Genomic DNA, 24,068 nt, shown 5'->3' with positions numbered 1-24,068 from the left:
CTGGTGTTTGTGGTTAATTCTCTTTAATAGTTACATCATCTCTGTACAATCATTAAATAATAGTCTAATAAAGGAAATAAAAACATTGGAATGTTGGCGCTTTACAGGGTTAGAACCATGACTCAGCAGTTTGTGCCGAGGCCGGTCCAGTGGTCGGGAACCATCAGGAAGTATTTGTCCATGGCCTCACAGAAGCGGGATCGGTACAGCTCAGGAGAAACCACCGTGGGCATCTTTCCTGAGGAGCAGAACACACACTCCGTTCAGATTACAGCCTTAGCTCCGCCCCCTTTACCATGGCCTTTACCTTGACCTCCCAGGATCCCAGTGGACTTCACCACCATCTCCAGCTTCTTGTCCCAGGTGAAGGTCCGGATATAATCTGTAGTCAGAAAAATGTACAAAAATGAACCAAATCCTCCATGAAGACACGTTTACACGTAGATGTTTCACTGAAAGATGAAAAAACATCTTCCCACATGTTTAGGTAGCTTAGCACGTAGCTACCAGTCTTAAATGTTTGGTTAGCTTACCACGTAGCATCAATTCCTACATGTTTGATAGTGTAATGTGTAGCCACCAATTCTACACGTTTTAGTTAGCTTAGCATGTAGCCACTAGTCCTACATTTTTAGCTCGGCATGTAGCGACTTCGGCTGAGCAGGGTCAAAGAGTAAAGGGGCGGGGCTACTGATATTAAACATAAACGTTCTCACCAATGATTCCCACTACCAGCTGATCAGTGACATCATCTCGTCCAACCAGGAGTGAGTAGTCGATGATGAGGTGGCTGGACAGGAAGTAGGCGTCGCTGTGGATGGCGGCCCTGAGGATGGCCTTACAGTGGGAGCGGATGTACAGTGGGTTGTCATGGATCAGCTTCAGCAGGTTCTCGTCCAGGAGAACCACCTCACAGCTCTCCTTCCCAGATTCCGTCTTCACGTTGCGGTTCCTTAGAGAACCTTTGAGGTCAAACACCTGAGGAAGAACCGCAGCGTGTCACTTCCTGTGTGCAGTGACCTCTGGTGATGGTCAAAGGTCAAACCTGAGCCATCTTGCGTCCATAGAACAGGTTCTCCATCACCAGCAGGTCCAGCTTCTTCTCCGTGTTGTTCTGGGAGTTCTTGTAGCCGATGCGGTAAACACCTAGGATCTTAGCTAGCGCCGTGGGTCTCTGAAGGGAGAGGGGACGCACTCAGAACCTCACAGGGAGGGGAGGTTACAGGTTCTCTTACCTTCTGCTGCACCGCTCCACTGATGTAGGTGAAGTAATGAGGAGCAAAGTCTAGAAAGGACTGGACTTCCAGACGAGGCATCTGCTTCAGAATGAACCGGTCGTCTGTGAGAGAGGACCAATCAGAGGTCAGCGCTGTGTCAGCTGATCGTACACGTATGGTGGCCCTGAAGGGCAGCACATGTTCGCAAAAGAGAGAAGACACAAAAGAAAATGCAAACAAAACACAAACGCAAAAAGAAAACGCCAACACATTTGAGTTTTTTCTTTTGTGTTCTCTCTTTTGCGTTTGTGCTTTGCACTTCAGGGCCATGTATACACAGGCTCTGTGGGCGTGGGCGACTCCAGGAGGAACTCTGACCTTCAGTAGCGTAGAAAACGGCTCCAGACTTCCCTCCTCTTGCTTGCCAGTTGACGCAATGAGTCAGCGACCGCACAAAGTCGTCCTCGCTGCTCTCCATCACCTCCTCCCTCATACGGTGGAACTCATGGGCGTAGTAGATCCGACAGTAGAACTTAGCATTAGCATCGGAGAACTCTGAGAACCAGAACAGGAAGTGCATTTGAAGTCAGACCGAATCACGCATACACACACTGCTTTAATAATCCAGTTATATTTCCCTACACTGAATATTAGATTTAATAAGATCATCAACTACAGATAATCTGATCATACATGACGCTACATGCTAAGCTAACCAAAACATATGGGGCTGGTTGCTATGTGCTAAGCAAAACCAATCACTCTTCTTCTTCTCTTATATTTAATGTACCGACTCTGTTCTGATTGGTCACTCACGCAGCTCGAAGTGAGAGTTCAGGCTCTGTTTCTTCTGCTTTTCTGCTGAGTCAGCGTCCTCTGCAACGAACACAAAAGGTTGAAATGTTTATTGTTGGACACTTCCTGTGTCACAATGAGGTCATCAGGAGAGGTTTGTACTTCCTGTTTTGTTATAAATAAAGTCAGATGTGGTGTGAGTGAACCACTCACTGCTGGGCTCTCCCTCGCTGCTGCTGCGGCTCTGCTGGGGCGGGGCACCCTCCCCGGGCCGGGCAGGGCTCCCCCTGGTCCAGCTCTCTCCCACGCTGCTGCCCCCCTCCTCACTCCCTGCACTGGACGCCTTGGACTGGTCGTCCAGGGCCGTTTTGTACTCCTTACAGCTGCAGAGACAGGAACAGATCTATTCTTTATATGTCTGTGACACAGACTGTGATTGGTTCCCATGTGTTTGAGGGGGCGGAGTCACCTAAGGGCAAAGGCGATGATGGAGCTGGGCTCTCGCTCACACACGGCGATGGGGACGCGCTCGTGTTCGTACATCAGGTAGTGTTTGTCAGGGTCACTGAGGACAGAGTGGGGTCAGAGGTCACAGGGTAAACACAAGTCACAGGAGGCGGAGTCACTCACAAAGGCACTGGGATGGGGTTGTAGTTGTTCCCTGGGAGGAAGTTGGCCAGGATGGCCTTCATGGTGGACTTCTCCTTCACCTGGCTGTCGGTGGAGCCCAGCAGGTGACCGTCAAACACGTCTGAGGGCGGGACAGAAGCGTGAGGGGCGGGGCATGTGAGAGAGCTGACGGGGAGGGGCTAGTGTCTGACCTTCTGGTAAACTGATGGAGTCCTGCTCAGAGAAGGACGGACCAGGAGTGAGCGGCTCCGCACCGGTATCGGCCGGAGACGGCAGCACGGTGTTGGACGGCAGCGTGTTGAGGTGACGGTCCTCTGAGGGAGGAGTCAGGATTACCATGGAAACCAGAGCAGCTGATGGTTAGGACTAGTTAGTCAGTGACACTCACCTTTGTCTCCGTTCTGAACCACAGGAGAAGAATTCCGAGGAGACGATTCAAGAGCGCTCTGAGGACACAGGAGAGGACAACTTAGTTTAACTAGTAAACCTTCCTCTAACCCAAGCAAATGTCCTTCCTTAGTGAGTTGGTTTAATTAGTAAATGACTAGATTAACTTAGCTAAGTTAGTATAGGCCATTGGTAACTTGGTTAACTGGTAACCTACCTTTGAGTCGTCGTTGTTGGGCCGGTGTCGTCCAGGACTGGGGGGGACAGACAGACGTTTGCGTCCTTTCTCCTGCTGGAACAGGTCCTGGAGTCTGGAGAACAAAGCAGGAACGTGTGTGAGTTGACCAGGAGAACGTTTTGATGGTTCCACCTGGTTCACCTGGTGTTCCATGACTGCAGCGTCTCACACAGACTCTGTTTCTTCATCACCAGAGATTCCAGGAGCGTCTGAAGCTGCTGAGAAGAATCTAGAGACTGGAGACGAGCCTGGAGCTTCTCTATCCATGTCCTTAGCTCCGCCTCCTCCATCTGGAACCACCAGCACACACACACACGTTTACATACACATTCACACACACGTTTACACACACACACTTCTACATACGTCTTTCTGAGCGAACAGGTCCTCCATCTTCTCCTCTCGTGTCTTGCTGAATGTGTCCGTCTTCAGTGATGTGAGGCGGTCGTCGATGGCCTGGTAGACCTGAGATACTCTGAGCCAAGAGCACACACACTGTTACCATGGCTACCTATACAAACAGCTAATTTCTCTATTGTTTGCTTTAATGTGGAGGAGGAGGTTTTACTTCACAGAGAAGTCCTTGAGGTCCTGCAGCAGGCTGCTTTTAGATGGTCCCAGGTTCCTGATCAGGATCTTTGGACGAGGGAGACTGATCTCCAGCAGTCGCACAGTGGTGTAGCTGAGAGGAGAAATGAACCCTGATTACAGCTTGGACCAACAAACAAAAGAAACAACAATTAAAAAGAAAACAAACACAAAAAAGGATCAAAGACAAAAAATGAAATAAAAACACTAAAAAAACTACAAAAAGAAATAAATAAAAATAAATAACAGCATAAACAGTAAAGTTGAAATGAAACAGAAGAACATGGACTGAGGACCTGAAGGAGGCCACCATCTGGTTGTAGGAGAAGTATTGGTGGTAGTCCTTGTGGATGGAGTGACCACAGGGCTCAGCGTTGGCTCTACGGCTGTACTGGTGTCCATAGAAACGCAGCTCCAGATACTTAGCAAAGGACATGGACCAGGAGTCATTGGACAGAGGGACCACAGGGGTCACCTAGCAACAACAACACACAGTAAACAATAATAAACAACAAACCTTCATCTGGGAGAAAGAAAGTAAAGTATGTTCCACAATAATAAACAACGTGTTTGGATCATGTGATCTTTGTTTATCATTATATTTAATATTAATAATAAAGGTGGAGCTGAGGGGGCGGGGCCTGTTTGGACCATGTGAGGGGGAAGGACCTGTTTGCAGAGGCGGCACCAGGAGTAGTTGAGGATGGTGTGCTGGTATCCAGGAACAGGAGAGTCCAGTTCCTTCAGGACGATCTGAACACAGCCTGAACCGTGTACGAAGCGACGCATGTGGTGGACCATGGGAGTCTCACAGAACTTACTGGGACACTGGTAGGACGGCCTGAGAGACAGACACACCCACTGTGAGACACACACAGAGACTAACTATGATGATGATGATGATGAAGGCTGACCTGAAACAGTAGCGCTCCAGAAACACTCCCAGTGACAGATCGTTCTTACCATAAAACTCCATAGTGACAATCCTGTAGGAACAAAAACTCTGATCTATTTACTGAACTCTACATTCCAGACTGTAGTGTGTGTGTGTGTGTGTCATTAATGTAACAAAACCATTTGTGTGTGAGTAATACAACCTGTGTGTCTGTATCTTGATCCGTGTGTGTAGTTATGATTTTTAAAAGAAGTTGTGTATGCATAATCTGTTCTGTGTGTATCAACATCTGTATGTGTGTATCAACATCTGTATGTGTGTATCAACATCTGTATGCGTGTCATCAAACCGGGACGTACACGTGACTTCTGGAACACATTTAGCAAATAAGATCTGTAACTTTTTGAACCTTGTAACGCGTAATGATCCAATCAAAGGCCAACTTCATACAACACTTTAGAAAAAAAAACAGCTTTATAAATCATATACGTATTTACGTAATATAACTACATTAAGTAACATATTAATAACACACGTTGCCAACCAAACATCTCCAGAAATGTAGAAGAGGAGGAAATTAATGGAGGGTCTGTCACTTGGGTCACACTTTACTAGACGTTTTACACAAGTCAGACATGTCATTAGCATAAATAATGTGTCATTTGTTACCCTCACCCTACTAGACCCCTCCCCCTTTAGGGATGTGCATCGTTAATCGGTTTTGTTTGGGAACTGGTTCTTAGTGAAACAATTCTTTAGAATCTGCGCCGCCACCGTAAACAAACGTACCTCAATCGCAAATTTGCGATGACATCACACACACAAGCTGCTGCAGAGCAGAGGTGAGCTGGTCACCTGTAAGTCCTGCTCGAGGGATCTGTGCCCCAATAACACGTGTCCAAACATTTAGCCACACAAACACAACAAGGCTTTATACTCAAGTAATGCTGTGTCTGTGACGCACTTAGCAGCACCAGTGCTAGCATTAGCACAGCAGGTCAAATTAAACAACTCTCTACGCTGCATTAACTCCTTTAAAAAGCAGCTAAAGACACTTTTATACAGAGAAGCTTTTAATTATCCTCTTTTATTAACTTGGTGTTAACATTGAATTATATTTTTCTTTATTTTGAAGGACTGTCTTATATTGTATCTTTGTAAATCACTGTTTATTCTGTTTTGTGAAACAATTTTTTTTTACTGTAAAACACTTTGTGATTTCTATCTATGATGTCGCCCCCTGTGGTCACAGATTGTTTCGGGTCACAGTTTTAATTTATCATCTCTCAGTAAACAAAACAGGTTTACATCAAATTTTTTAACTTTTACAGATTTTTAGAGCAACACAAAGCAGCACATGTTGTTATTTTGAGTGAAAAAGCTGTTAATGATCCTGAATGCTTCACCTCATATAGAAGTCAATGGACTGCAAGGTGTGATTAGCATCATCAATGACATCATTTCAACATGGCGGTGCACAGTCTAAACTAGTCCCATTTTAAAAAGTTAATTAAATTTCATTTGTAAAAATGGTAGAGGATCCCGTTAAAGACACATTATTCATGATAATGTCAGCCTTATGTATAAAACTTAAAATAAAGTGTGACAGTCACTTAGTACCAGTGACCACTAGTGGTTTCTAGCGGTATTGCATAAGTTGCAAGTTTCAAAAAGTTACAGATCGCATTAGCCAAATCTTCCAGAAGTCATGTGTATAGAGACAGCCAATAGAATGTCCCGGTTCATTATCACATGCATACAGATGTAAATACAGACACAGATTGGATTACACACAGATAATTTTGTTACAATAATGGCCCGTGTGTGTGTGTGTGTGTGTGTGTGTGTGTGTGTGTGTGTGTGTGTACGTACCACGGGCTGACACAGGGGTTGGGTGTGTTGTTGGACTGCACTGATGAGCTGCTGAACAACACACACAGCCTTTGGTGGTTGATGGGGTTCAAACAGTCCATCTGAGAATTAAACACACAATCACACCACAAATAACAACTCACACTGGTGTATACTGCTATATAAACCAGTATATAACAAAGTATAAACCAGTATATAACAAAGTATAAACCAGTATATAACAAAGTATAAACCAGTATAAACCAGTATATAACAAAGTATAAACCAGTATATAACAAAGTATAAACCAGTATAAACCAGTATATAACAAAGTATAAACCAGTATATAACAAAGCTCAGACTGATGATAAACTGACTTTGGGGGCCCAGCTGATGTCATTGAGTTTGCAGTTTCTCTCCTCCTCACTGTCACTCCTCAGTGGGGGCTTCCCTGGGGCGTTGAAGGGGTCCCCATGCTCCCTCTGCTGGACCCGGCCGCCCTTGGCCCGGTAGTCAGCCAGCATGCGGGCCAGGTCCCTGCTGCTGCTCAGCTGCTCCACCATGCGAGTGCTGGTCAGACAGTGACAGGGCAGCACGGGGCAGGACCTCCAGGGGACACTGCCATTGGCCAGCACAGAGGAGGGGGCGGGCTCTTTGAGGAGCTGCCTCTTCCTACGTCCATCCAACTCCTTCAGGTCCTTGTTGAGGAGCGGGGACAGGTAGACCTGGAGGACAGAGGGAGAGGATCTATGATCTATGATCGTTTTATTCTCATGTGACAACGTCCATCACGTTCTCATTCTCTCATCTCATAATTTGTTCTAGTTTTATTCCTCTCATGTCTCATCCTGTATCTGCTGGGACAGAGTACATCTCTACCTGTTCAGGAAAGTAGTCCCTGCTGGGACAGAGCATGCCGGCTGTGGTGAGGAGGAAGGGTTCTTTGAAGGAGATGAAGGGTGAGATACAGAGGATGATGTCGTGGAGCTCCTGTTTGAACACCGAGGAGAAGGTCTTGAGGCGGTCCTCTGAGGACGCCACCGGCTCCGTCACAAACATGCCAGTATCGTCCTGCAGGGGGTCCCTGAACAGTTTGGGGGTCTGTGATCCGTCTCCTTCCTCCACGCTGAGGGTCTCCGTGGTCAGAGTGTCTGTGTCCTGCTCGTCCTCCATGATGAAGGGAGGACAGATGGACAGAGGAGGGACAGGAGGAGAGGAGAACGGGGAGGAGGTCCTGGTGTTCCCAGGCTCTCCTCCTTCCTGGATGAAGGTAGAGGGAGATGCAGATTCCTGCTTGTCCTGGAGAACCTCCTCTGGCTCCTTCTCAGGGTTCTCCTGCTCATGGTGAGGAGGAGTCTCCAGTAGGCAGGGCAGGGCAGCGCCGTGGGACAGGAGGGGCGGCATGGCGAACTCGTCCATGAGGAAGGAGATCTCCAGCTGGGAGTGGTAGGCCACGCACACCATCAGCATCAGGATCTCCTTCACTCGTGCCAGCTCATACTGGGAGGCCCCACGAAGCTTGATGGAGCAGCCGAGGTGAGGAGGACAGCCCTCAAAGAACATCAGAGTCTTCAGCTCGTCTGAGGAGAGGAAAACAAGAAGAACAAGAAAAACAAGTCGTCAATGACTTCATGGTCCTCATTTATCAACCGCTGGTACGATCAGATTGGACTCATGCACATTTATCATCACATGATCATTTCTACGCTGGGATTGGTCAGATACCAATGTTTGAGGGTCCTGTCGTACGACACAATGTGAACTCACATTTACACACGTAAGGTTGATAAATGAGGGCCTGTGTGTGTGTGTGTGTGTGCGTGTGCGTGTCTTACTGTTGGACAGGGTGAAGGTCTGCATGTAGAACTTGTTGCAGGTTCCTAGTCTGGGTTTAGTGAGCAGCTGGTCCATGGACATCACCAGGTCTCCCTGAGTCATGTGACTCACTCTGTCCAGGACTTGCTGTGAGGTCACAGGGTCACATGTTAACCTTAATCACACCAGGACCAGGTGTGTTCCTCACCGGTTTGACGTTGACCACCAGCGTGATGCCGTGCTGCAGCAGCATCTCCTGAGCGATACGTGACACCGTCTTCTCCACCAGAACCAGAGTGGGACGCACGTCCACGATGCGCTGCACGTAGTTCTTTAGGAACTCACGCTCCTGGAGAACAGGACAGACAGTGAGGAAGAGGAGGAGTCCTGCTCTGTGATTGGCTGGTTCGATGACTCACCTGCAGCACAATGGGCTCTATGCAGGTGAACTTAGTCTCCTCCCTGTACAGGTACTCTATGGAACACTTCAGAAAGAGGATCTTTGGGTTCTTAATGTACGAGTTCATCTGGAAACAAAAACAACAACAAGAACAGATGAAATAACAGAGCAGCACTTTATACCTGTCCCTTTATACTTTCACTATGTATTAATCTTTATTTACATAATTCATTTATTTCCCTTCGTTTGAACTAGTCACCAACACTCAGAGTCTTTAAAATTAAACATTCAACATCTAACAAAAGGATCTTCTAACGACAAGTACAATAACTTCTTAAATCAAAATAATTCTTATAATCTGGTTTTAATCAAGTATTTTAAATGTGTTTCTCTTTTCATTTTGATTAAAATCATTACAATTATACATACAGTATATTCAGCTGCTGAGGCCATATCTCACCTTCTTGTGAGCGATGTTCTTTGTGCAAACGAAGCCGTTCACCACCATCGAGTCAAACTTCCTCCCTCCAGGAATCTGAAGCACAGTTTCACACCTTTGACATTTTTAAAAGAATGTTAGCTTGATGTCATCTCTATGCTAACTCTACGTTAACTGGAACAGAACCTAACCCTAAGTGTGCATTATCTCTACATTATCTTGACATTAACTGTGTATTATCTCTACGGTAACTGTAACTATCTATATGATATCACTACACCATCTCTATGTAATCTCAAAGCTATATCTACATTAACTGTTAATCATCTCTGTGTTATATGTACATAACTGTACGTTATCTCTATGCTAACTGTACATTAGGCATATGTATGGCGGGGGTTCTCCTCGACCTTCTTGATATGCACCAGCTGGCGGATGTCCATGTCGTCGTCACAGTTGCGAACATCTGGTCGCACCGTCTGAACGACCTGTCGTACGACGGGGACAATGATGTCCCTCCAGGACAGAGACAGGGACTCACTGTAGAGCAGCTGCTGCAGCAGCGCCATCATGTGGCTGTGGTTGGCAGAGCTGAGGAAGAGGAGGAAGGAGAGGAATGTTATCATCATCATCATCATCAGTACAATGACCCAATCTGAACCCTGCCCAGCCAGCACCGCTACATGCTAAGCTAACCAAACATGTGGGCAGTGACGTGCCGTCAGGGTAGGCAAGGTAGGCAGTGCCTACCCAAGGGTGAATTGATATTTTGATTATTTGTTTTAATTATAATACAATAATAAATTATTTATTTTTCCATTTCCAATAGCCTACAGTACCTATAAGTTTGAAAGTGTCAGCATTTTGTGCGTTTCATAGCCCAAATTACTAAACAGCGTTATTTCCTGGAACAGCTGCACATTCTATTTTTTCTTTTTTTCACTCTGCTGTAAGGCAGAGGGAGGCCACGCCCCCTCCCAAAGGCACGTTGCTCCTCTTCCTCCATTCTCATTACGTGTTTTTACGTGTTTGTGCATGCTCAGTCAGGTCCCCAAAATGAAAACCATTTACGTCCAAAGGCAGCCTAGAGAGCTGCCTTTGGACGTAACCGTGCTATGCTAAATGCTATATGCAAGTTCACAGTGCATTAGTGAATAGATGCCATGTGACCGCTGCTGCTACGTTCTCTAGCTAGTGGGCGGGATAACACTACAGTCAGGATGACAGCGCTAGAGACAATAGAGAAACTTTGTTTTGAGGAAAAACGACATCTTTTAAAAGATGGAGACCAACACCCGAGCTACCAGACCTTCAGCAAAGGTAAGGTCAGAACATTGTTGGTACTTTCTACAGTGAATGGAACAAAAGGAAGGATTGACTTTGTGGATGCTCCTCACTGAGGATGTTCTGAGTTGTTGTTGTTTTCTCCATGTTTCTGTGTTTCCAACACAAACAACAGATGTGCTGTCGTGTCATGAGATATATGTTGTTGGAGAGTATGGAGGCTATATTAAATAATTATTTATGTTTCTTTAATAGTATTTATGATGTTGATTTTGTTAGATGATAAACACTTGTTCATGTGGATCTTGTTGGGTTTTTTCTTTCTTATTATGAATTTTATATTTTGATAAGTGCATTGAGATGATTTTGTTGTAAATTGCTTTATACAAATAAAGTTAATTTGAATTGAATTAACACTTGCCAGCAGAAACATATGAAATTGTCATTGGTGGTCTACATTTGCAACGTGCCTACCCAACCCTAGTGGTCACGGCACGTCACTGCATGTGGGACTGGTCTGTCCCCGAACAATAAAGTTTTTTTTAAGACAAAATAGTAAAATATAAAAAATAATAATTAATTAATAAATTATTAATATTAATAAAACAATATATACGTTTATTGATTTAAAAAAATGAATACCTTTTTTTATTTTAGAAATAATAAAATCTAATTATTCATTTTTATTGTTATTTCTAAATTTAAAAAAAAATATTTTTCCACTTTTCTTTAAATAAAAAAAAATATATATTTTTTTTTACTTATGTTTTTTCATTTATTAAAAATAAAAAAATAATTTATCTAATTTTTTGGTAAAGTGAAAGTGGTTGTGGGCGGAGTTAAAGGTGAGGATGGGCGTGTGCACTCACAGCAGCCTCTCCATGGCCGCCTTCTCTCCGTTCTCCTCTCTCAGCTGGTCCAATGAGCTGTGGTGCCATCCCAGTGGAGTGAACAACATCTCTTTGGCCTTCTCCTCCACACGACGATTAAACAGAGACTCTGGGGTCACAGAGGGGTCACATGGGTTCAGTACTAACCAATCACAGAGCAGCTAGCTGCTGAGCTCCTACCCTTAATGAAGGCGTCGCTGATGACGATGTTCTGTCCTCCGTCCTCAGACACCAGGAACTCTACACGCGCACGCACGCACACGCACACGCACACACACACTTTATTCTCCAAACAGGACTATCAGGGGCATAATATGAGAACCTGTAAACTCACCTTTCTGTTCGGCGAATGAGGACGACACGTGTGGGTTCTTGGAGAGTTTCTTGATGTGGAAGTTGACATTGTTCTGCTCCATGTTGAGATTGATGGAGGAGGCGGAGTCACTGTCAGCCACAGAGTGGAAGCTGCTGACTGACGTCCTCTTACTGGGACTGTTGGAGGCTTCACACGCACACACAGGTGTTTGTTAAATACCAGTAAAGAACCAGGTAGTGAGACTACGTCGTACCAGGTGCTGTGCAGTCGTTGTCCTGCTGCTCTGAGTCGCTGTCGTCAAACTTAATATCTTTGAACCAGGACGGCTCTGAGTGTCCCTCCAGAGAGTTTACGCTGTCGCTGTCTGGGGACGGCGTTTCTGAGAACTCGGTGCTCTGAGGACAGAAGTTGGTGTCAGAGCATTTAAAGCCTCGGTGTTTAGCCCCCGTGTGTGTGTGTGTGAATGTGTGTGTGTGCAAACTCACCTGCAGGGGGCGGTAGAGGGCGTACTCGTCCCTGAACAGCTGATCGTGGTGAGTGACGCAGTCCAACCAGCGCCCGTCCACCAACGCCTGACCGATGGCGATGGCCTGAGCCCTGAGATCAAGATTAATTACTACCCTCTAGTCTTCCCCTTCAAAATAAAAGCACTGCATTTTTATTTGTTTTTGTCCAGTGAAAAACAAAAAGTTCACGACCGATGAGTCTAGATCCTCTGTTTTATATTATTCTCCTTTCATTCCAAAGACGTCCTGATAATCAATAATAAAGGGAACAAGAAACATTTTTCATAAATAAATAAAAACTCAAAAACTAAAATAAACTAATCAGCATAAAAAACTAATTAAAAAGCAATTAATTAATTTTTTAAGTCAGACATTAAGTTTATTTTCCCTCCATGTGAAGTAGATGCTGACGTAAATCATTATTTTTACACTTTAGTTCCACTTCACATTTAGTTCCTGGTCCTGATCTAATGCAGTCTAAATCATTTAATGCTCTTTGTATTTCTGATACATTTTTAGGTTCTCATTAATACTTTGTTTGTTTAGTGTTACTGATCGTTATTGTCAACAAAGAAAAAACTTTAAGAAGATTGGCATGAAATTGCAAAAATGTCCTCCTGTTTGTCGCGCCACACCTGCACTTTGAAAAGCACAAGTTTAGTTTAGGTTAACTAGCTAACCTGGTGGATATATACTAGTTTAAGCTAACCTGGTAGAGATATATTAGTTTAGTCTAACTAACTAACCTGGTGGAGATGGTGCCGTTCCTCAGGAGCCAGTTGACCAGTTCCTTTCCCACGATGCAGTTGGGGTAGGTCCTCAGCCAATATCGGTGATCCTGAAACTCCATCCCTGTGTTGTTGAGGCAGATCTTCTTCCAGAGGTCCTTGAGCTGAGACGAGTCCTGGATTATAACATCACAGCAGCGTGAGCTTCACCAGGAGCACACACTGAACTACCAGTGTTTTTAAGGAGGAGGAGGGTACCAGCAGGATCTTCCTCTCCTCCTCGCTGTGGTCCAGTTTGGAGCCACTCTTGGTCCCGGACACAGCGCGGTTGGTTGGAGGACTGACGGAGCTGTCGTAGGACGGGACCATGGACGAGCCTGAGCGGTCCAGAGAGAGATTGTTCACACTGGCAGACCTGAGAGGAACAGGACCACATATATTTACCATCCAACGGCTTCACTTCACTCTGAATTTGTTACGTTTGGTTCATCAGTTTGACCTCCTGAAAAGTAATCAGCTTGGATTCTGGATAATGGATTGATCAAATCTTGAAATCAGGTTTTTTCAAAAGAAAAAACGAATAAATTGCATCACGTAATTTTGGTTTTTCAGAACTTTTTAGTAGGATTGGGATCCCTTTGATCCAGAAAATGTGAATTAAAATGATCCCATCAGAAGGTGGATTCAGAGTGGATTTCATGCCCTTTAAAGATGTATGAAATAATCCTATATTTGGATCATACAGTAAAGCCTTCAACATATTAGTTCATCCATCAGCCTACAGTGTTTATATGTTATAACAGTATAGACTTAGTGTTTATAGGTTATAACAGTATAGACTTAGTGTTTATAGGTTATAACAGTATAGACTTAGTGTTTATAGGTTATAACAGTATAGACTTAGTGTTTATAGGTTATAACAGTATAGACTTAGTGTTTATAGGTTATAACAGTATAGACTTAGTGTTTATAGGTTATAACAGTATAGACTTAGTGTTTATAGGTTATAACAGTATAGACTTAGTGATTATAGGTTATAACAGTATAGACTTAGTGTTTATAGGTTATAACAGTATAGACCTAAAGTGTTTATAGGTTATAACAGTATAGACTTAGTGATTATAGGTTATAACAGTATAGACTTAGTGTTTATAGGTTATAACAGTATAGACCTAAAGTGTTTATAGGTTATAACAGTATAGACTTAGTGTTTATAGGTTATAACAGTATAGACCTAAAGTGTTTATAGGTTATAACAGTATAGACTTAGTGTTTATAGGTTATAACAGTATAGACTTAGTGTTTATAGGTTATAACAGTATAGACTTAGTGTTTATAGGTTATAACAGTATAGACTAAGTGATTATAGGTTATAACAGTATAGACTTAGTGTTTATAGGTTATAACAGTATAGACTTAGTGTTTATAGGTTATAACAGTATAGACTTAGTGATTATAGGTTATAACAGTATAGACTAAGTGATTATAGGTTACAACAGTATAGACTTAGTGTTTATAGGTTATAACAGTATAGATTTAGTGTTTATAGGTTATAACAGTATAGACTTAGTGTTTATAGGTTATAACAGTATAGACTTAGTGTTTATAGGTTATAACAGTATAGACTTAGTGATTATAGGTTATAACAGTATAGACTTAGTGTTTATAGGTTATAACAGTATAGACCTACAGCAAAGTAGAAAGAGTTTGGCCTAATTAAATAATACCCAAACAGCTCAATATTTACCATAAATAATATATTTAATTTTGTCACTAATTGATGTTTATTCATCACAATCAAAAACATTGTTGTTTTGTTTTTATATTATTTTTAGTGATGCATGCAATGATAAAACAGGATAATAAAGCAATGACGTCACTGGTTTTAGAAATCCAAAACAAATCTAAATCAGAAATAGTGTTTAACTATTGTTGCACGTCCTGTTTGCTGGTTCTGGTTCTAACAGAATTCAGGAGGTTGGTCAGGGTCTCCAAAGGCTTGAAGCCCCTTCATAAAACATAGATGAGCTCTGGTTATCCAGATGTATTCTATCTGGATCAGATTGATCTAATCTGCTGTTGCTTTGGAAAACCGGATCAAAACTAAAATGGATTACGTGATTATGGATAAAAAAAAGAAAAGGATTATCAAATCTGGATGAATTTTATTAACCTTGTGAAAATCCAGGCCCTGATGGTCAGAAACTCACTGACCTTTTCCTGGCAGGTGACTTCCCCACGTCCTCCGTCAGCGCGTTGAGGCGTGAGGAGAGACCCCCGCTCTGAGGCTCCTGATGGATCATCCTAACACACACACAGAGAGAGAGAGAGAGAGAGAGAGAGTGGGTGAGGGGGGGTCCACAGAGAGTCAGAGTGAGACACACGGAGGGAGGGAGAAAAGAAGCAGAGACACTCACGTCTTCCTCATCCCAACAGGAGTTTTTCTTTTCCAGGAGACACAGAGGGAGAGAGAACACAGTCTGAGGAGAGTGGCTCAGAGGGAATCACGCTGAGCACGCTGATTAAACACTCACTCTTACCTGTTCACCAGCTCTGCCCTTCACTCCTTTAGCATATTTCATCATTAAATGGGTTTCACATCGTCCTGGTTACCATTAAACAACAGACTTTGGAGATCGCAATGTTATCTATGTTTTAGCAAACTAGTCAATACTGAACGGCAGGAGCAGAGTCTGTTTCTGCTCTCTGTCACTGAGGGGGCGGAGCTTCACTAGCATTTCCATTAAGCTGGGAAATGCGTAAAAACTAACTAGTTCAAATATTTCCACCAAGTTAATTTTGTCTTCTTTTTTTAAACAATATGTTAAGGTTTAATTTATTCAGGCAACTTTTTTCAAGAAATGTACTTAGATCTTCTGACATGTTTCAACTGCAAACTGTCAGTCTTCCTCAGAGGCATCTGCTGATCACTTTGGTGTGTCCTTAAGGGTTCTTTCTGGGCGACAAAGGAATTGTGTATATTTGTTGTCCTGTTGTGTATTTTTGTAGTCGTTCTGGTAATTTTGTGTATTAGTGTTGCCCTTTAGCGTGTTTTTGGAGTCAATATTTGGTCATTTTGTGTATTTATCTGTCACTATATGTGTTTTTAAAGTCATTTAGTGCATTTATTATTGTTATTTTGTGTTTTTGGAGTCATTTTGTGTAATTTTCTGTCATTGTGTTACGAGGCTCCAAAACAACCTTCAATGGAAACACGTTTAAAGCACAATTATTCTTTGTGCAAAGTTTGGAAATATCTATTTTTATTTTGAAAAGCCTGTGATGGAAATACAGCTAGTGTCAATATTTCAATGTTAGCTCAACATCAACAAGAAGCGTTTGTCGGCTCTCTGCACTTTTACGAGTTTGAAAGGAAAGAGTGTGTGTGTGTGTGTGTGTGTGTGTGTGCAGAGACACCAAAGGAAACCCACAAACCGTCAAGGAGAACATGCAAACTGCCCCTAGGACTGTCATCGTACCTCTGCCACGTCTGGTCCTCCTCCAGGAAGATGTTCCTGCTGGACTTTCGTCCTCCGACGGGCGTGCGAGGCTCGCTGGGCTCCAGCACACACACAGATAGTGGTGAATCAGACAGAGCGCTAAGCTCCTCCCCAAGAGAGGCGGAGTCAGCAGAGTGCGCATAGTTTAGTGCAATCTTACGGCAGTACGTGCACGCTCGCAGATCTCCTGGATTCACAGAGTGAGAGAGATAAAGTTAACTCCTGGACACGCCCACTAACCGTTGACTTAGCATGGCGTTTTGCTGACTCAGCATGCTCACCGGTGTAGCCCATGAACTTCCCAGGTATTTCCTGGTTGCAGCAGCGGCTGCAGAAGATCTGACCACACAGTCTGCAGTGGTGGCGGCGACGGAACGTGGTGAACTTCTCGTTACAGTCGTAGCATTCCTTACACTGACTGTCAGGCATCCAGTACTGCTTCAAATCACTGTCCTGTGTGTGTGTGTGTGTGTGTGTGTGAACATTCATCAGAATGGCCAATCAGCATCTAGTGTGTGTGTGTGTGTGTGTGTGTGAACATTCATCCATTCATCAGAATGGCCAATCAGCATCTAGTGTGTGTGTGTGTGTGTGTGTGTGTGTGTGTGTGTGTGTGTGTGTGTGTGTGTGTGTGTGTGTGTGTGTGTGTGTGTGTGTGTAATAGTAGTCGTACTCAGAGCTTAATTTGTGCTGGATCCTGCCAGAACCAGATCCGGCACCTCCCAGATTTTGACCGGCACTTTGATTGGATCCAGGACCTCATTAAAAAAACATTTAATTTATAAAAACTGAGCGCGAGTCAAGAAAAGAGGAAAAAGTCAGGCCACGCCCATGCTATGTCTAAAATGTGATTTTAGTTCTTTTAAGCCAATCAGTGAAGCTAAGCCTGAGGTAAAGGTCGTTTCTGTGGAGCAGCAGCAGTTAGCGTAGCTACTAGCAGAAGTTAGAGTAGCAAGCAGCAGCAGTTAGCGTAGCTAGTAGCATCACCTGTAGCGATGATGCTAATACAGGAGAACTTGTCTCCAACAACAGGACACAGGAGGAGAACTATCCAGGAACATGAGGAGGACTCAGGGACAGAGAGAAGTTAAAGTTCTGATATAGACATTAAGACAGAGGCTCAGTTCAAAGCTAAGATGATCTGCTGCTCTAGGTTTATGAAAGACAAGGCAGTGTTTTGACAAATAAAAAGTACGCATTTTATTTTAATTTCTGCTGTTATGATTTGGTAAAGTTTGTAAATATTGTGTATTTATGGGTTTTTGTGTTCTGAAAGTTGAGTTTCCTTTGTGGCTAAATTAGCGGTGATTTAACGCTTTCCTTGGTGCTGAAACATGGCAGATGTGACAGCTGATGGATGCTCAGTAACAGGTGATTGTCCATGCTTCTTTAACGCTGACTCATCATTCTTTTACTAAACATTTAGGTTAATTTGTTGTTTGTGTTCATGTGATATTATTGGATCATTTAGTTAGAAAAAGGTGCTTTAAATAAATGGATTGTGTGACTTTTTTGTCTCTCTGCAGAAACAACGCCTGGCGTTTGTTCCAGGACCTGATGATTGACAGATTAAGCACTGATCGTACCTGACTGCGACCCTCCATGATCTCCTTCAGCCTCTTCAGGGCGGTGCGTAGCTGCACGGCGGTACGAGGGTCGTGGTTACTGAGAGGAGTGTCTGACTTCCTGCTGACATCTACACAGACACACACACGTTAGAAGTGTCATTTCATTCAGCTCAACAAAGGTCAAGGCTGGTGTTTGTCACACTCTAAAGGTTCAAATGTTCTCTAGTGGAACGTAGGTCCTGTACGTTCTCCTCAGAGCTCACATACTCAAGCTACGTAGTAGTTTTCATTAAAATCCTACATTTCTCACAATCCTGAGCAGTTCTCTGTAGTCCTAGTTTTAAAGGTGTTGTACTTTCATACCTTTATTAACTTTATTTAATAGTATAATAACACGTTTTGACCTTAAAATACATCTCACACTGCTAAAAAACTTTCTTTTTTTTTCTTTTTACATTTTTAGTATTTGAAATATCAGAATATTATAATGTTCATGTTAGATGCTTGTATCCCGAACATGTAGCACATGGTGCTGAGGATTTGGAGCTACACATTCATGTCAAATAATTTTTCATTTACTAAGGTTTTGTATACTGTAATATATTTTGCACTTTATCATTTGTGTAAAGGTCTGTTTTTTTTAACATATGTTATGATTATGAAACCCCCCCCCCCCCACCCCCACCCACACCAGGAATTGCTCTGTATAATGTTATTGTTTATGGTGTTCCTTGTGATACAACGCTACACGGTGAGATATTAAAATCATATTCAGGCATTTCAACATCAAACACTGTTTTGTCAACAACTTTCAATCCATGAAAACAGCAGAATGAATATGTATATATATAAATAATATATACATTTCAATAGAGAATGAAAACAAAGTTTAAAAATATTATCTATCGTTGGCAGCAGCTTTAAATAAAAAGTGTGCAGCACACAGAGGAGGAGGAGCATTACAGCCTCACACCTTCCCACCGCTGAGTGTGTGTGCGTGTTTCACCTGAGGCGGTGGATGTGCGTCTGAGCAGCTCAGGATGTTGTTTCCGCTGCGTTCTGGAGCTGTGGACAGAGTGGGAGGGGCTTACGGACCAGCTCCGCCTCTCTGACTGCGGCGAGGGCGACGACAGGTCAGTCTTGTCCGACACCGGAGAGGGAAGACGTCCCTCCTCTGTCCACAAACACACAAAGGGTTAACCTTCCTGTCTGCTCTAGCTCACAACATAACATGATCACCACTCAGACCTTAACACCAGCTGCTCTGACCTCACCTCTGTTGTTGAACCGAAACAGGCTGACGAACGAGCTGTAGGCGGAGCGTAGCGGGGGCTCGTCCTGCTCCGGGGTCAGAGGCTTGAACTGAGTCAGATGAGAGGGGCTGGTCGGAGAGACGACGGGGGGGTCGCCGCTCCATTCGGTGGACGACGAGGATGACCATTTATTGTCAGCGGCCATGACACTCAGGGTCTGCCTGAGGAGAAGCCATTAAAAAACTAGACAAGAACTGTATTCGCCTGGTGAATAGGTACAATATCTGGATTTGTTGATAAGTTTGTTCTTTTTACTAATGAAATTAATAATATAATAAAAATAGAAGACTGACCTTGACCTTAAATAAGACCTTGAGCAAAGGTTAAGGTTACACATTGAAAGCAAATGTTGTTCAATGGTACCAGTGGCCAAGTTATAGGGAAAAAAGCATTTTTTTTATTTTTTGTGATGTCACGAACTTTGACCCCTACCGATCTTTTTACTGGTATGTCACCACAGGAGTTGCAGAAAGAAAAATAATAAGAACTGCTTTTCAATTGCCAAATACAATTAAAAAACATTAGAGCACAGAAACCAGGGTTTGGCTCAATTGTAATTGTAATCTAATATGATTGTAATCTAATTGTCTTACACATAGTGAACAATCAATAAAATGTGTTTATGTCAACTTTTCTCACTACCTGTCACTTCTTTTGTGGATCACTTTAAAAATAAATAAATTAAATCTATGTGTATAGTGACAGAAAAAAGGCTCAGACGCCCACACTAAAAACAATAAAACCAATAAATTAATTGATTAGGAATCCGAACAACATAACCAATAAAAGATAAACTCATTAGATGATTGATCATATTTATTAGTGTATTTTACAGCTGATTTAAGACATGGGTCTAACTGAGCCTTTAGCATTATGGATGCTAACAGAAAGCTAACACAAGAGGAAGGTTACGTTTAATAAGGTTATTTATTCAAGGATCAGTAATTGGAATTTTCTGTAATTTAACTTTAGTAATTGAGAATGCAATTGTAATTGACTTTCAGTGGGGAAGAATAATCGATTAAATACTTAAATAATCAATAGAGAGCAGATAATAGAGGTGTCTCGATCCGATATTGATATCTGATATCGGTCCGACATCAGCCAGAAAACGAATATCGGATTTTATCGAACGACATCTAAAATCACAGATATAAGCGCTTCGATAAAATGTTCAGCTCCAGCACGTCTACCTATAGATGTCTGTGGTTCACTCTAACACAGTAACTATTGTTCTCTATTTGACTAACATCACATGATCAAACCTTTTCTAACATTCCACATTACAAAATAAGTCAAAAGTATGTATGATTTGTGCTGATATCGTATCGGATCAATATCGATATTGGCTGATACACAAGGCTGCAAAATCGGTATCGTATCGGAAGTGAAAAAGTTGTATAGGCCCTTGCTACTGATGTCACTGACCCAGCGCCATCTTGGAAGATGACGACACTATACGGATGCACCTGTGTGGGTGTGTTTACTTGATTAATAGTTATTTTTGACTGATTGAAAGCAGCCCATGTGATAAACCATTGTCGAGGGTCATCTCCATTTGACCTCAATATGTCAGAGATTATGATGACACTCTACCAGAAGCTGAGAGAAGTCGATACAAGGAGAAGCTAGGTCTGATCAGTGGGAATGACCCCTACAACGTTCCTGTTGACAAATAGAATGAAGATATTTCCCAGGAGTGACTTATCCTGACATTGTGAACGACCTCGTCTTTACATCTATATCTCATACACTATGGACCACATGAAAAGTTAAAGGACTGGAAGTTTACAACCACTGGATTTGTGAAGTACCTGCTTTTATTCATAACAGACTCCATGTGGTTAAATCCAGAGTAAGAAGGATCATTTTTCATAATTCATCTGTAATATGAGTGTAATACTGGTTTATCAGAATCAGAGCTATTTTACTGATGACATAAATTTATGTGAAAAATAGATCTGCCCACCTGGATCAATGCAAATAAAACTATTTAATTAATTTAGTTTAGTTTAATTTCCTGAAGAAAGACTTGTGTACTCCAGTCTGAGCCCAAACACAGCGCTAACGTTTACCATCTTTGCTAAAACGTTTCCTGCTACGGCTTGTTCTTCCATCATGGATATATTTAACTAACAAAAGATTAAAGAACAAATGCAGTGTTTATCTGCAAAATAAACCATTTAAAAAAAGAAAAAACTTCTCATTGGTGTAAAAAATCTGAACTTCAACCCTTCAAAATAAAAGCATAATCCCTGTCTAGTCTAAGACCCAGCTTTGGGCTTCGACCCACACGTTGAGAATAACATGAAATCATTAACACTCACTGAGGCAAGCACGTGCACGACGCGCGCTCACGTAGCCGTCCAGTCCTGACGTCGGACCGGAACTAGAACAGAACCGGTTCTGGATCCATCGGATCAGGTTTTGATGAAATAAACCGAACAGGAAGTGGAGAGCATCACGCTCTCATCGTCATGTGACCACAACGGGGCGCGGCGTCACACGCACACGCGCTGCGGCTGCAGTGCGTTAAAATGATCCCCAGGAAGTAGGTGGCAGGCGGGAGCGCGCATGTGTAGATGTATAAAGACTTTCTGTTTTAGGAGAAAGTTTTGTTAAAGCTTATTTAGAGAATGAATGAATTATTATTATTATACACATGAATTACCTCCAACAAGGAGCTCATAACTGTACAGTCATTTTGTTTGTTAGCAGAATTACGTCACAAGTACGACAAACGATTTTCACCATAAAGCCATAAGACTCATGTCTAGTATTTGATGATAACAATTGTTGAATTTAAACGATTTGTATAATTTCTATGTAACACTTGGTTTAAAAAAAATGCAGGGTTTGTGGAAAATGATGAGTTATTCTGAACAATTTGTGATTGAAAAATAATGAACAATGAGCATAAACGGATTGTAAGATTCATCTTATATCAGGTTAAATCACTGAATTTGGGAATGTGGAGGAACTGAAATCTATAGTAATAATGTTTTAATCCAGAGGTAAAAGTAACAGATTACAAGTACTCACGTTGATGTAACGGAGTTGCTTTTATAGGTACTTGTACTGTTTTTTGAGCATATTTCTAAATCAGTAATTTTACTTGTACTTAAGAATGTTTTAAAAGAAGTAAAGTCATTCATTACATTTTCACACCCACCAGTTACTGAGCAAATTATTATTTTTTGTTTTAAAATGATCAACAGACATTGTGAAACTACAAAAAATGAAATGACCAGACATCAATCAAATGTATCACATCAAAGCCGACCAATCAGATTAAACGTAATGTATCACATCAAAGCCGACCAATCAGATTAAACGTAATGTACAGCACCAAAACATAATTGAATGGAGGTTATTTTCTCAGTTTTAGAGTGAATAAATGTATCTATACTTAGAGCCTGAGAATTAACTTTATTTTGAATTGAATTAATTTTATTTTCTACAGATGCCTTTGTGGAAAATAAATTCAGATCCAATTGTGGTAGATTGTGTTTCTTCCTTTTTAAGTTTCTACATCAGATGCTTCCTGTATGTAAGGGACCCGTACCAAGATTTATTACCAACAATAAACGTGGGCGGTAACAAGTAACTTTTAGTTTGACTACTATTCAACTATTTACACCTCTGGTTGTTATTTATAAGTGTTAATCTTTCATATTTTTGTCATTTAATTTACTAAGGAGCACATTTTGAAGACAAGTGGGCGCGCTCCCGCTGGTGCGTGCTCCCGATGCTCACCTTTTGGCTGACTTTACCTTTATGACGCAACACCGGCTGAGTTTTCACCTGTCAGTCAACACGCACACACAGTCAGTTAGCTTCCCGGGCTAATAACAGTTAGCCGGCAAACATAATTTCCTGCTTATTTTATATAAAACACTCTTCACACCTTATCTTTTCTACCTATAGCAACATGAAGTTTTCATACTTTAGTGTTCTATTCTGAACAGCTGGTGTATTAAAACAACTGCAGACGGTTTAAGATGAATGTAGCTAGTGTAAGCTAACTGGTGTTATAAGTCAGCTGATGTCCAAGTAATCTGGTGACCAGCTGGTGTTCGTAACAACGAACCGATGCAGATGTTTACAAATGTCACCAAATAGCACAAGTTAGGAGGGACACCAGATGAAGCGAAACAGCGGCGTCAATGACGTAGATGCTCCGCTTTGTTTTTAGCCTCAGTGCTAATGCTAACTAGCTTACGTTTTCTGCTGTGCTTGTGGATAAAAACGGACAGAAATGAGTCAGAAGCGAGTGAGTGAATTACCAGTCAGTGTGAAAGACCGACAGACGGCATACCGACAGGAGAGTACCGTTAACCACCGACAGCCCTGAGCAATCAACCACACTTGTCGGCACCGAGGAGCAGACCGCAGTAGACAAGCCCAGAGCAATCGATAGGATCTTTTTCTTCTTCTATGTGGAGTTTTTTGGTGGTTGGCAAACAACTACATGGTGCATTACCGCCACCAACTGATGAGGAGTGTAGATCTCAGTGCCTGACTTCACTCCCGCAAAAAACGTCCTATATTCTAGCCCACATACCTATTTTAATATCAAAATAAATCATATTCTTTACTCTCAGACCTGTGCCTCAATATCTCCAAACTCCAATGCTTTTGATTCTCTCAAGATTTTTAACCAAACTACCTCTTGCTCTTTTTATTTCATATTTCCCACATTCAAAAA

At 42.3% G+C, this 24,068-nt stretch overlaps 1 protein-coding gene across 2 annotated transcripts; it reads right to left on the bottom strand.

Annotated features, from left to right (window-relative positions):
• Position 1: 1 nt before the first annotated feature.
• Positions 2-23,775, bottom strand: pikfyve (phosphoinositide kinase, FYVE finger containing). 2 transcript variants are annotated; one of them, XM_028437133.1, is made up of 42 exons: positions 23,647-23,775; positions 19,322-19,521; positions 19,054-19,221; positions 18,066-18,175; positions 16,761-16,932; positions 16,459-16,666; positions 15,397-15,423; positions 15,194-15,283; positions 13,238-13,394; positions 12,998-13,155; positions 12,231-12,342; positions 11,999-12,140; positions 11,764-11,931; positions 11,610-11,669; positions 11,409-11,538; positions 9,666-9,846; positions 9,277-9,351; positions 8,836-8,943; positions 8,625-8,765; positions 8,437-8,563; positions 7,481-8,181; positions 6,979-7,326; positions 6,623-6,723; positions 4,770-4,841; positions 4,525-4,696; positions 4,152-4,330; positions 3,836-3,949; positions 3,634-3,742; positions 3,409-3,557; positions 3,247-3,340; positions 3,031-3,088; positions 2,834-2,956; positions 2,643-2,763; positions 2,482-2,577; positions 2,226-2,395; positions 2,034-2,093; positions 1,596-1,772; positions 1,236-1,339; positions 1,046-1,174; positions 717-978; positions 308-382; positions 2-238 (listed from the first exon to the last, which is right to left on the bottom strand). In XM_028437133.1, the coding sequence occupies exons 2-42, from the start codon at positions 19,503-19,505 to the stop codon at positions 123-125; spliced, it is 6,048 nt and encodes a 2,015-aa protein (XP_028292934.1). In that variant the 5' UTR covers positions 19,506-19,521; positions 23,647-23,775; the 3' UTR covers positions 2-122. The 2 variants fall into 2 exon arrangements, with proteins under 2 accessions (XP_028292934.1, XP_028292935.1); XM_028437134.1 differs by lacking the exon at positions 15,397-15,423.
• Positions 23,776-24,068: the final 293 nt, after the last annotated feature.

Source organism: Gouania willdenowi, chromosome 21, assembly GCF_900634775.1.
Source record: "Gouania willdenowi chromosome 21, fGouWil2.1, whole genome shotgun sequence".
Lineage (NCBI taxonomy): Eukaryota > Metazoa > Chordata > Actinopteri > Blenniiformes > Gobiesocidae > Gouania > Gouania willdenowi.
The sequence above is the reverse complement of the archived record's forward strand: the minus strand, read 5'-3'. Positions and strand labels throughout refer to the sequence as shown.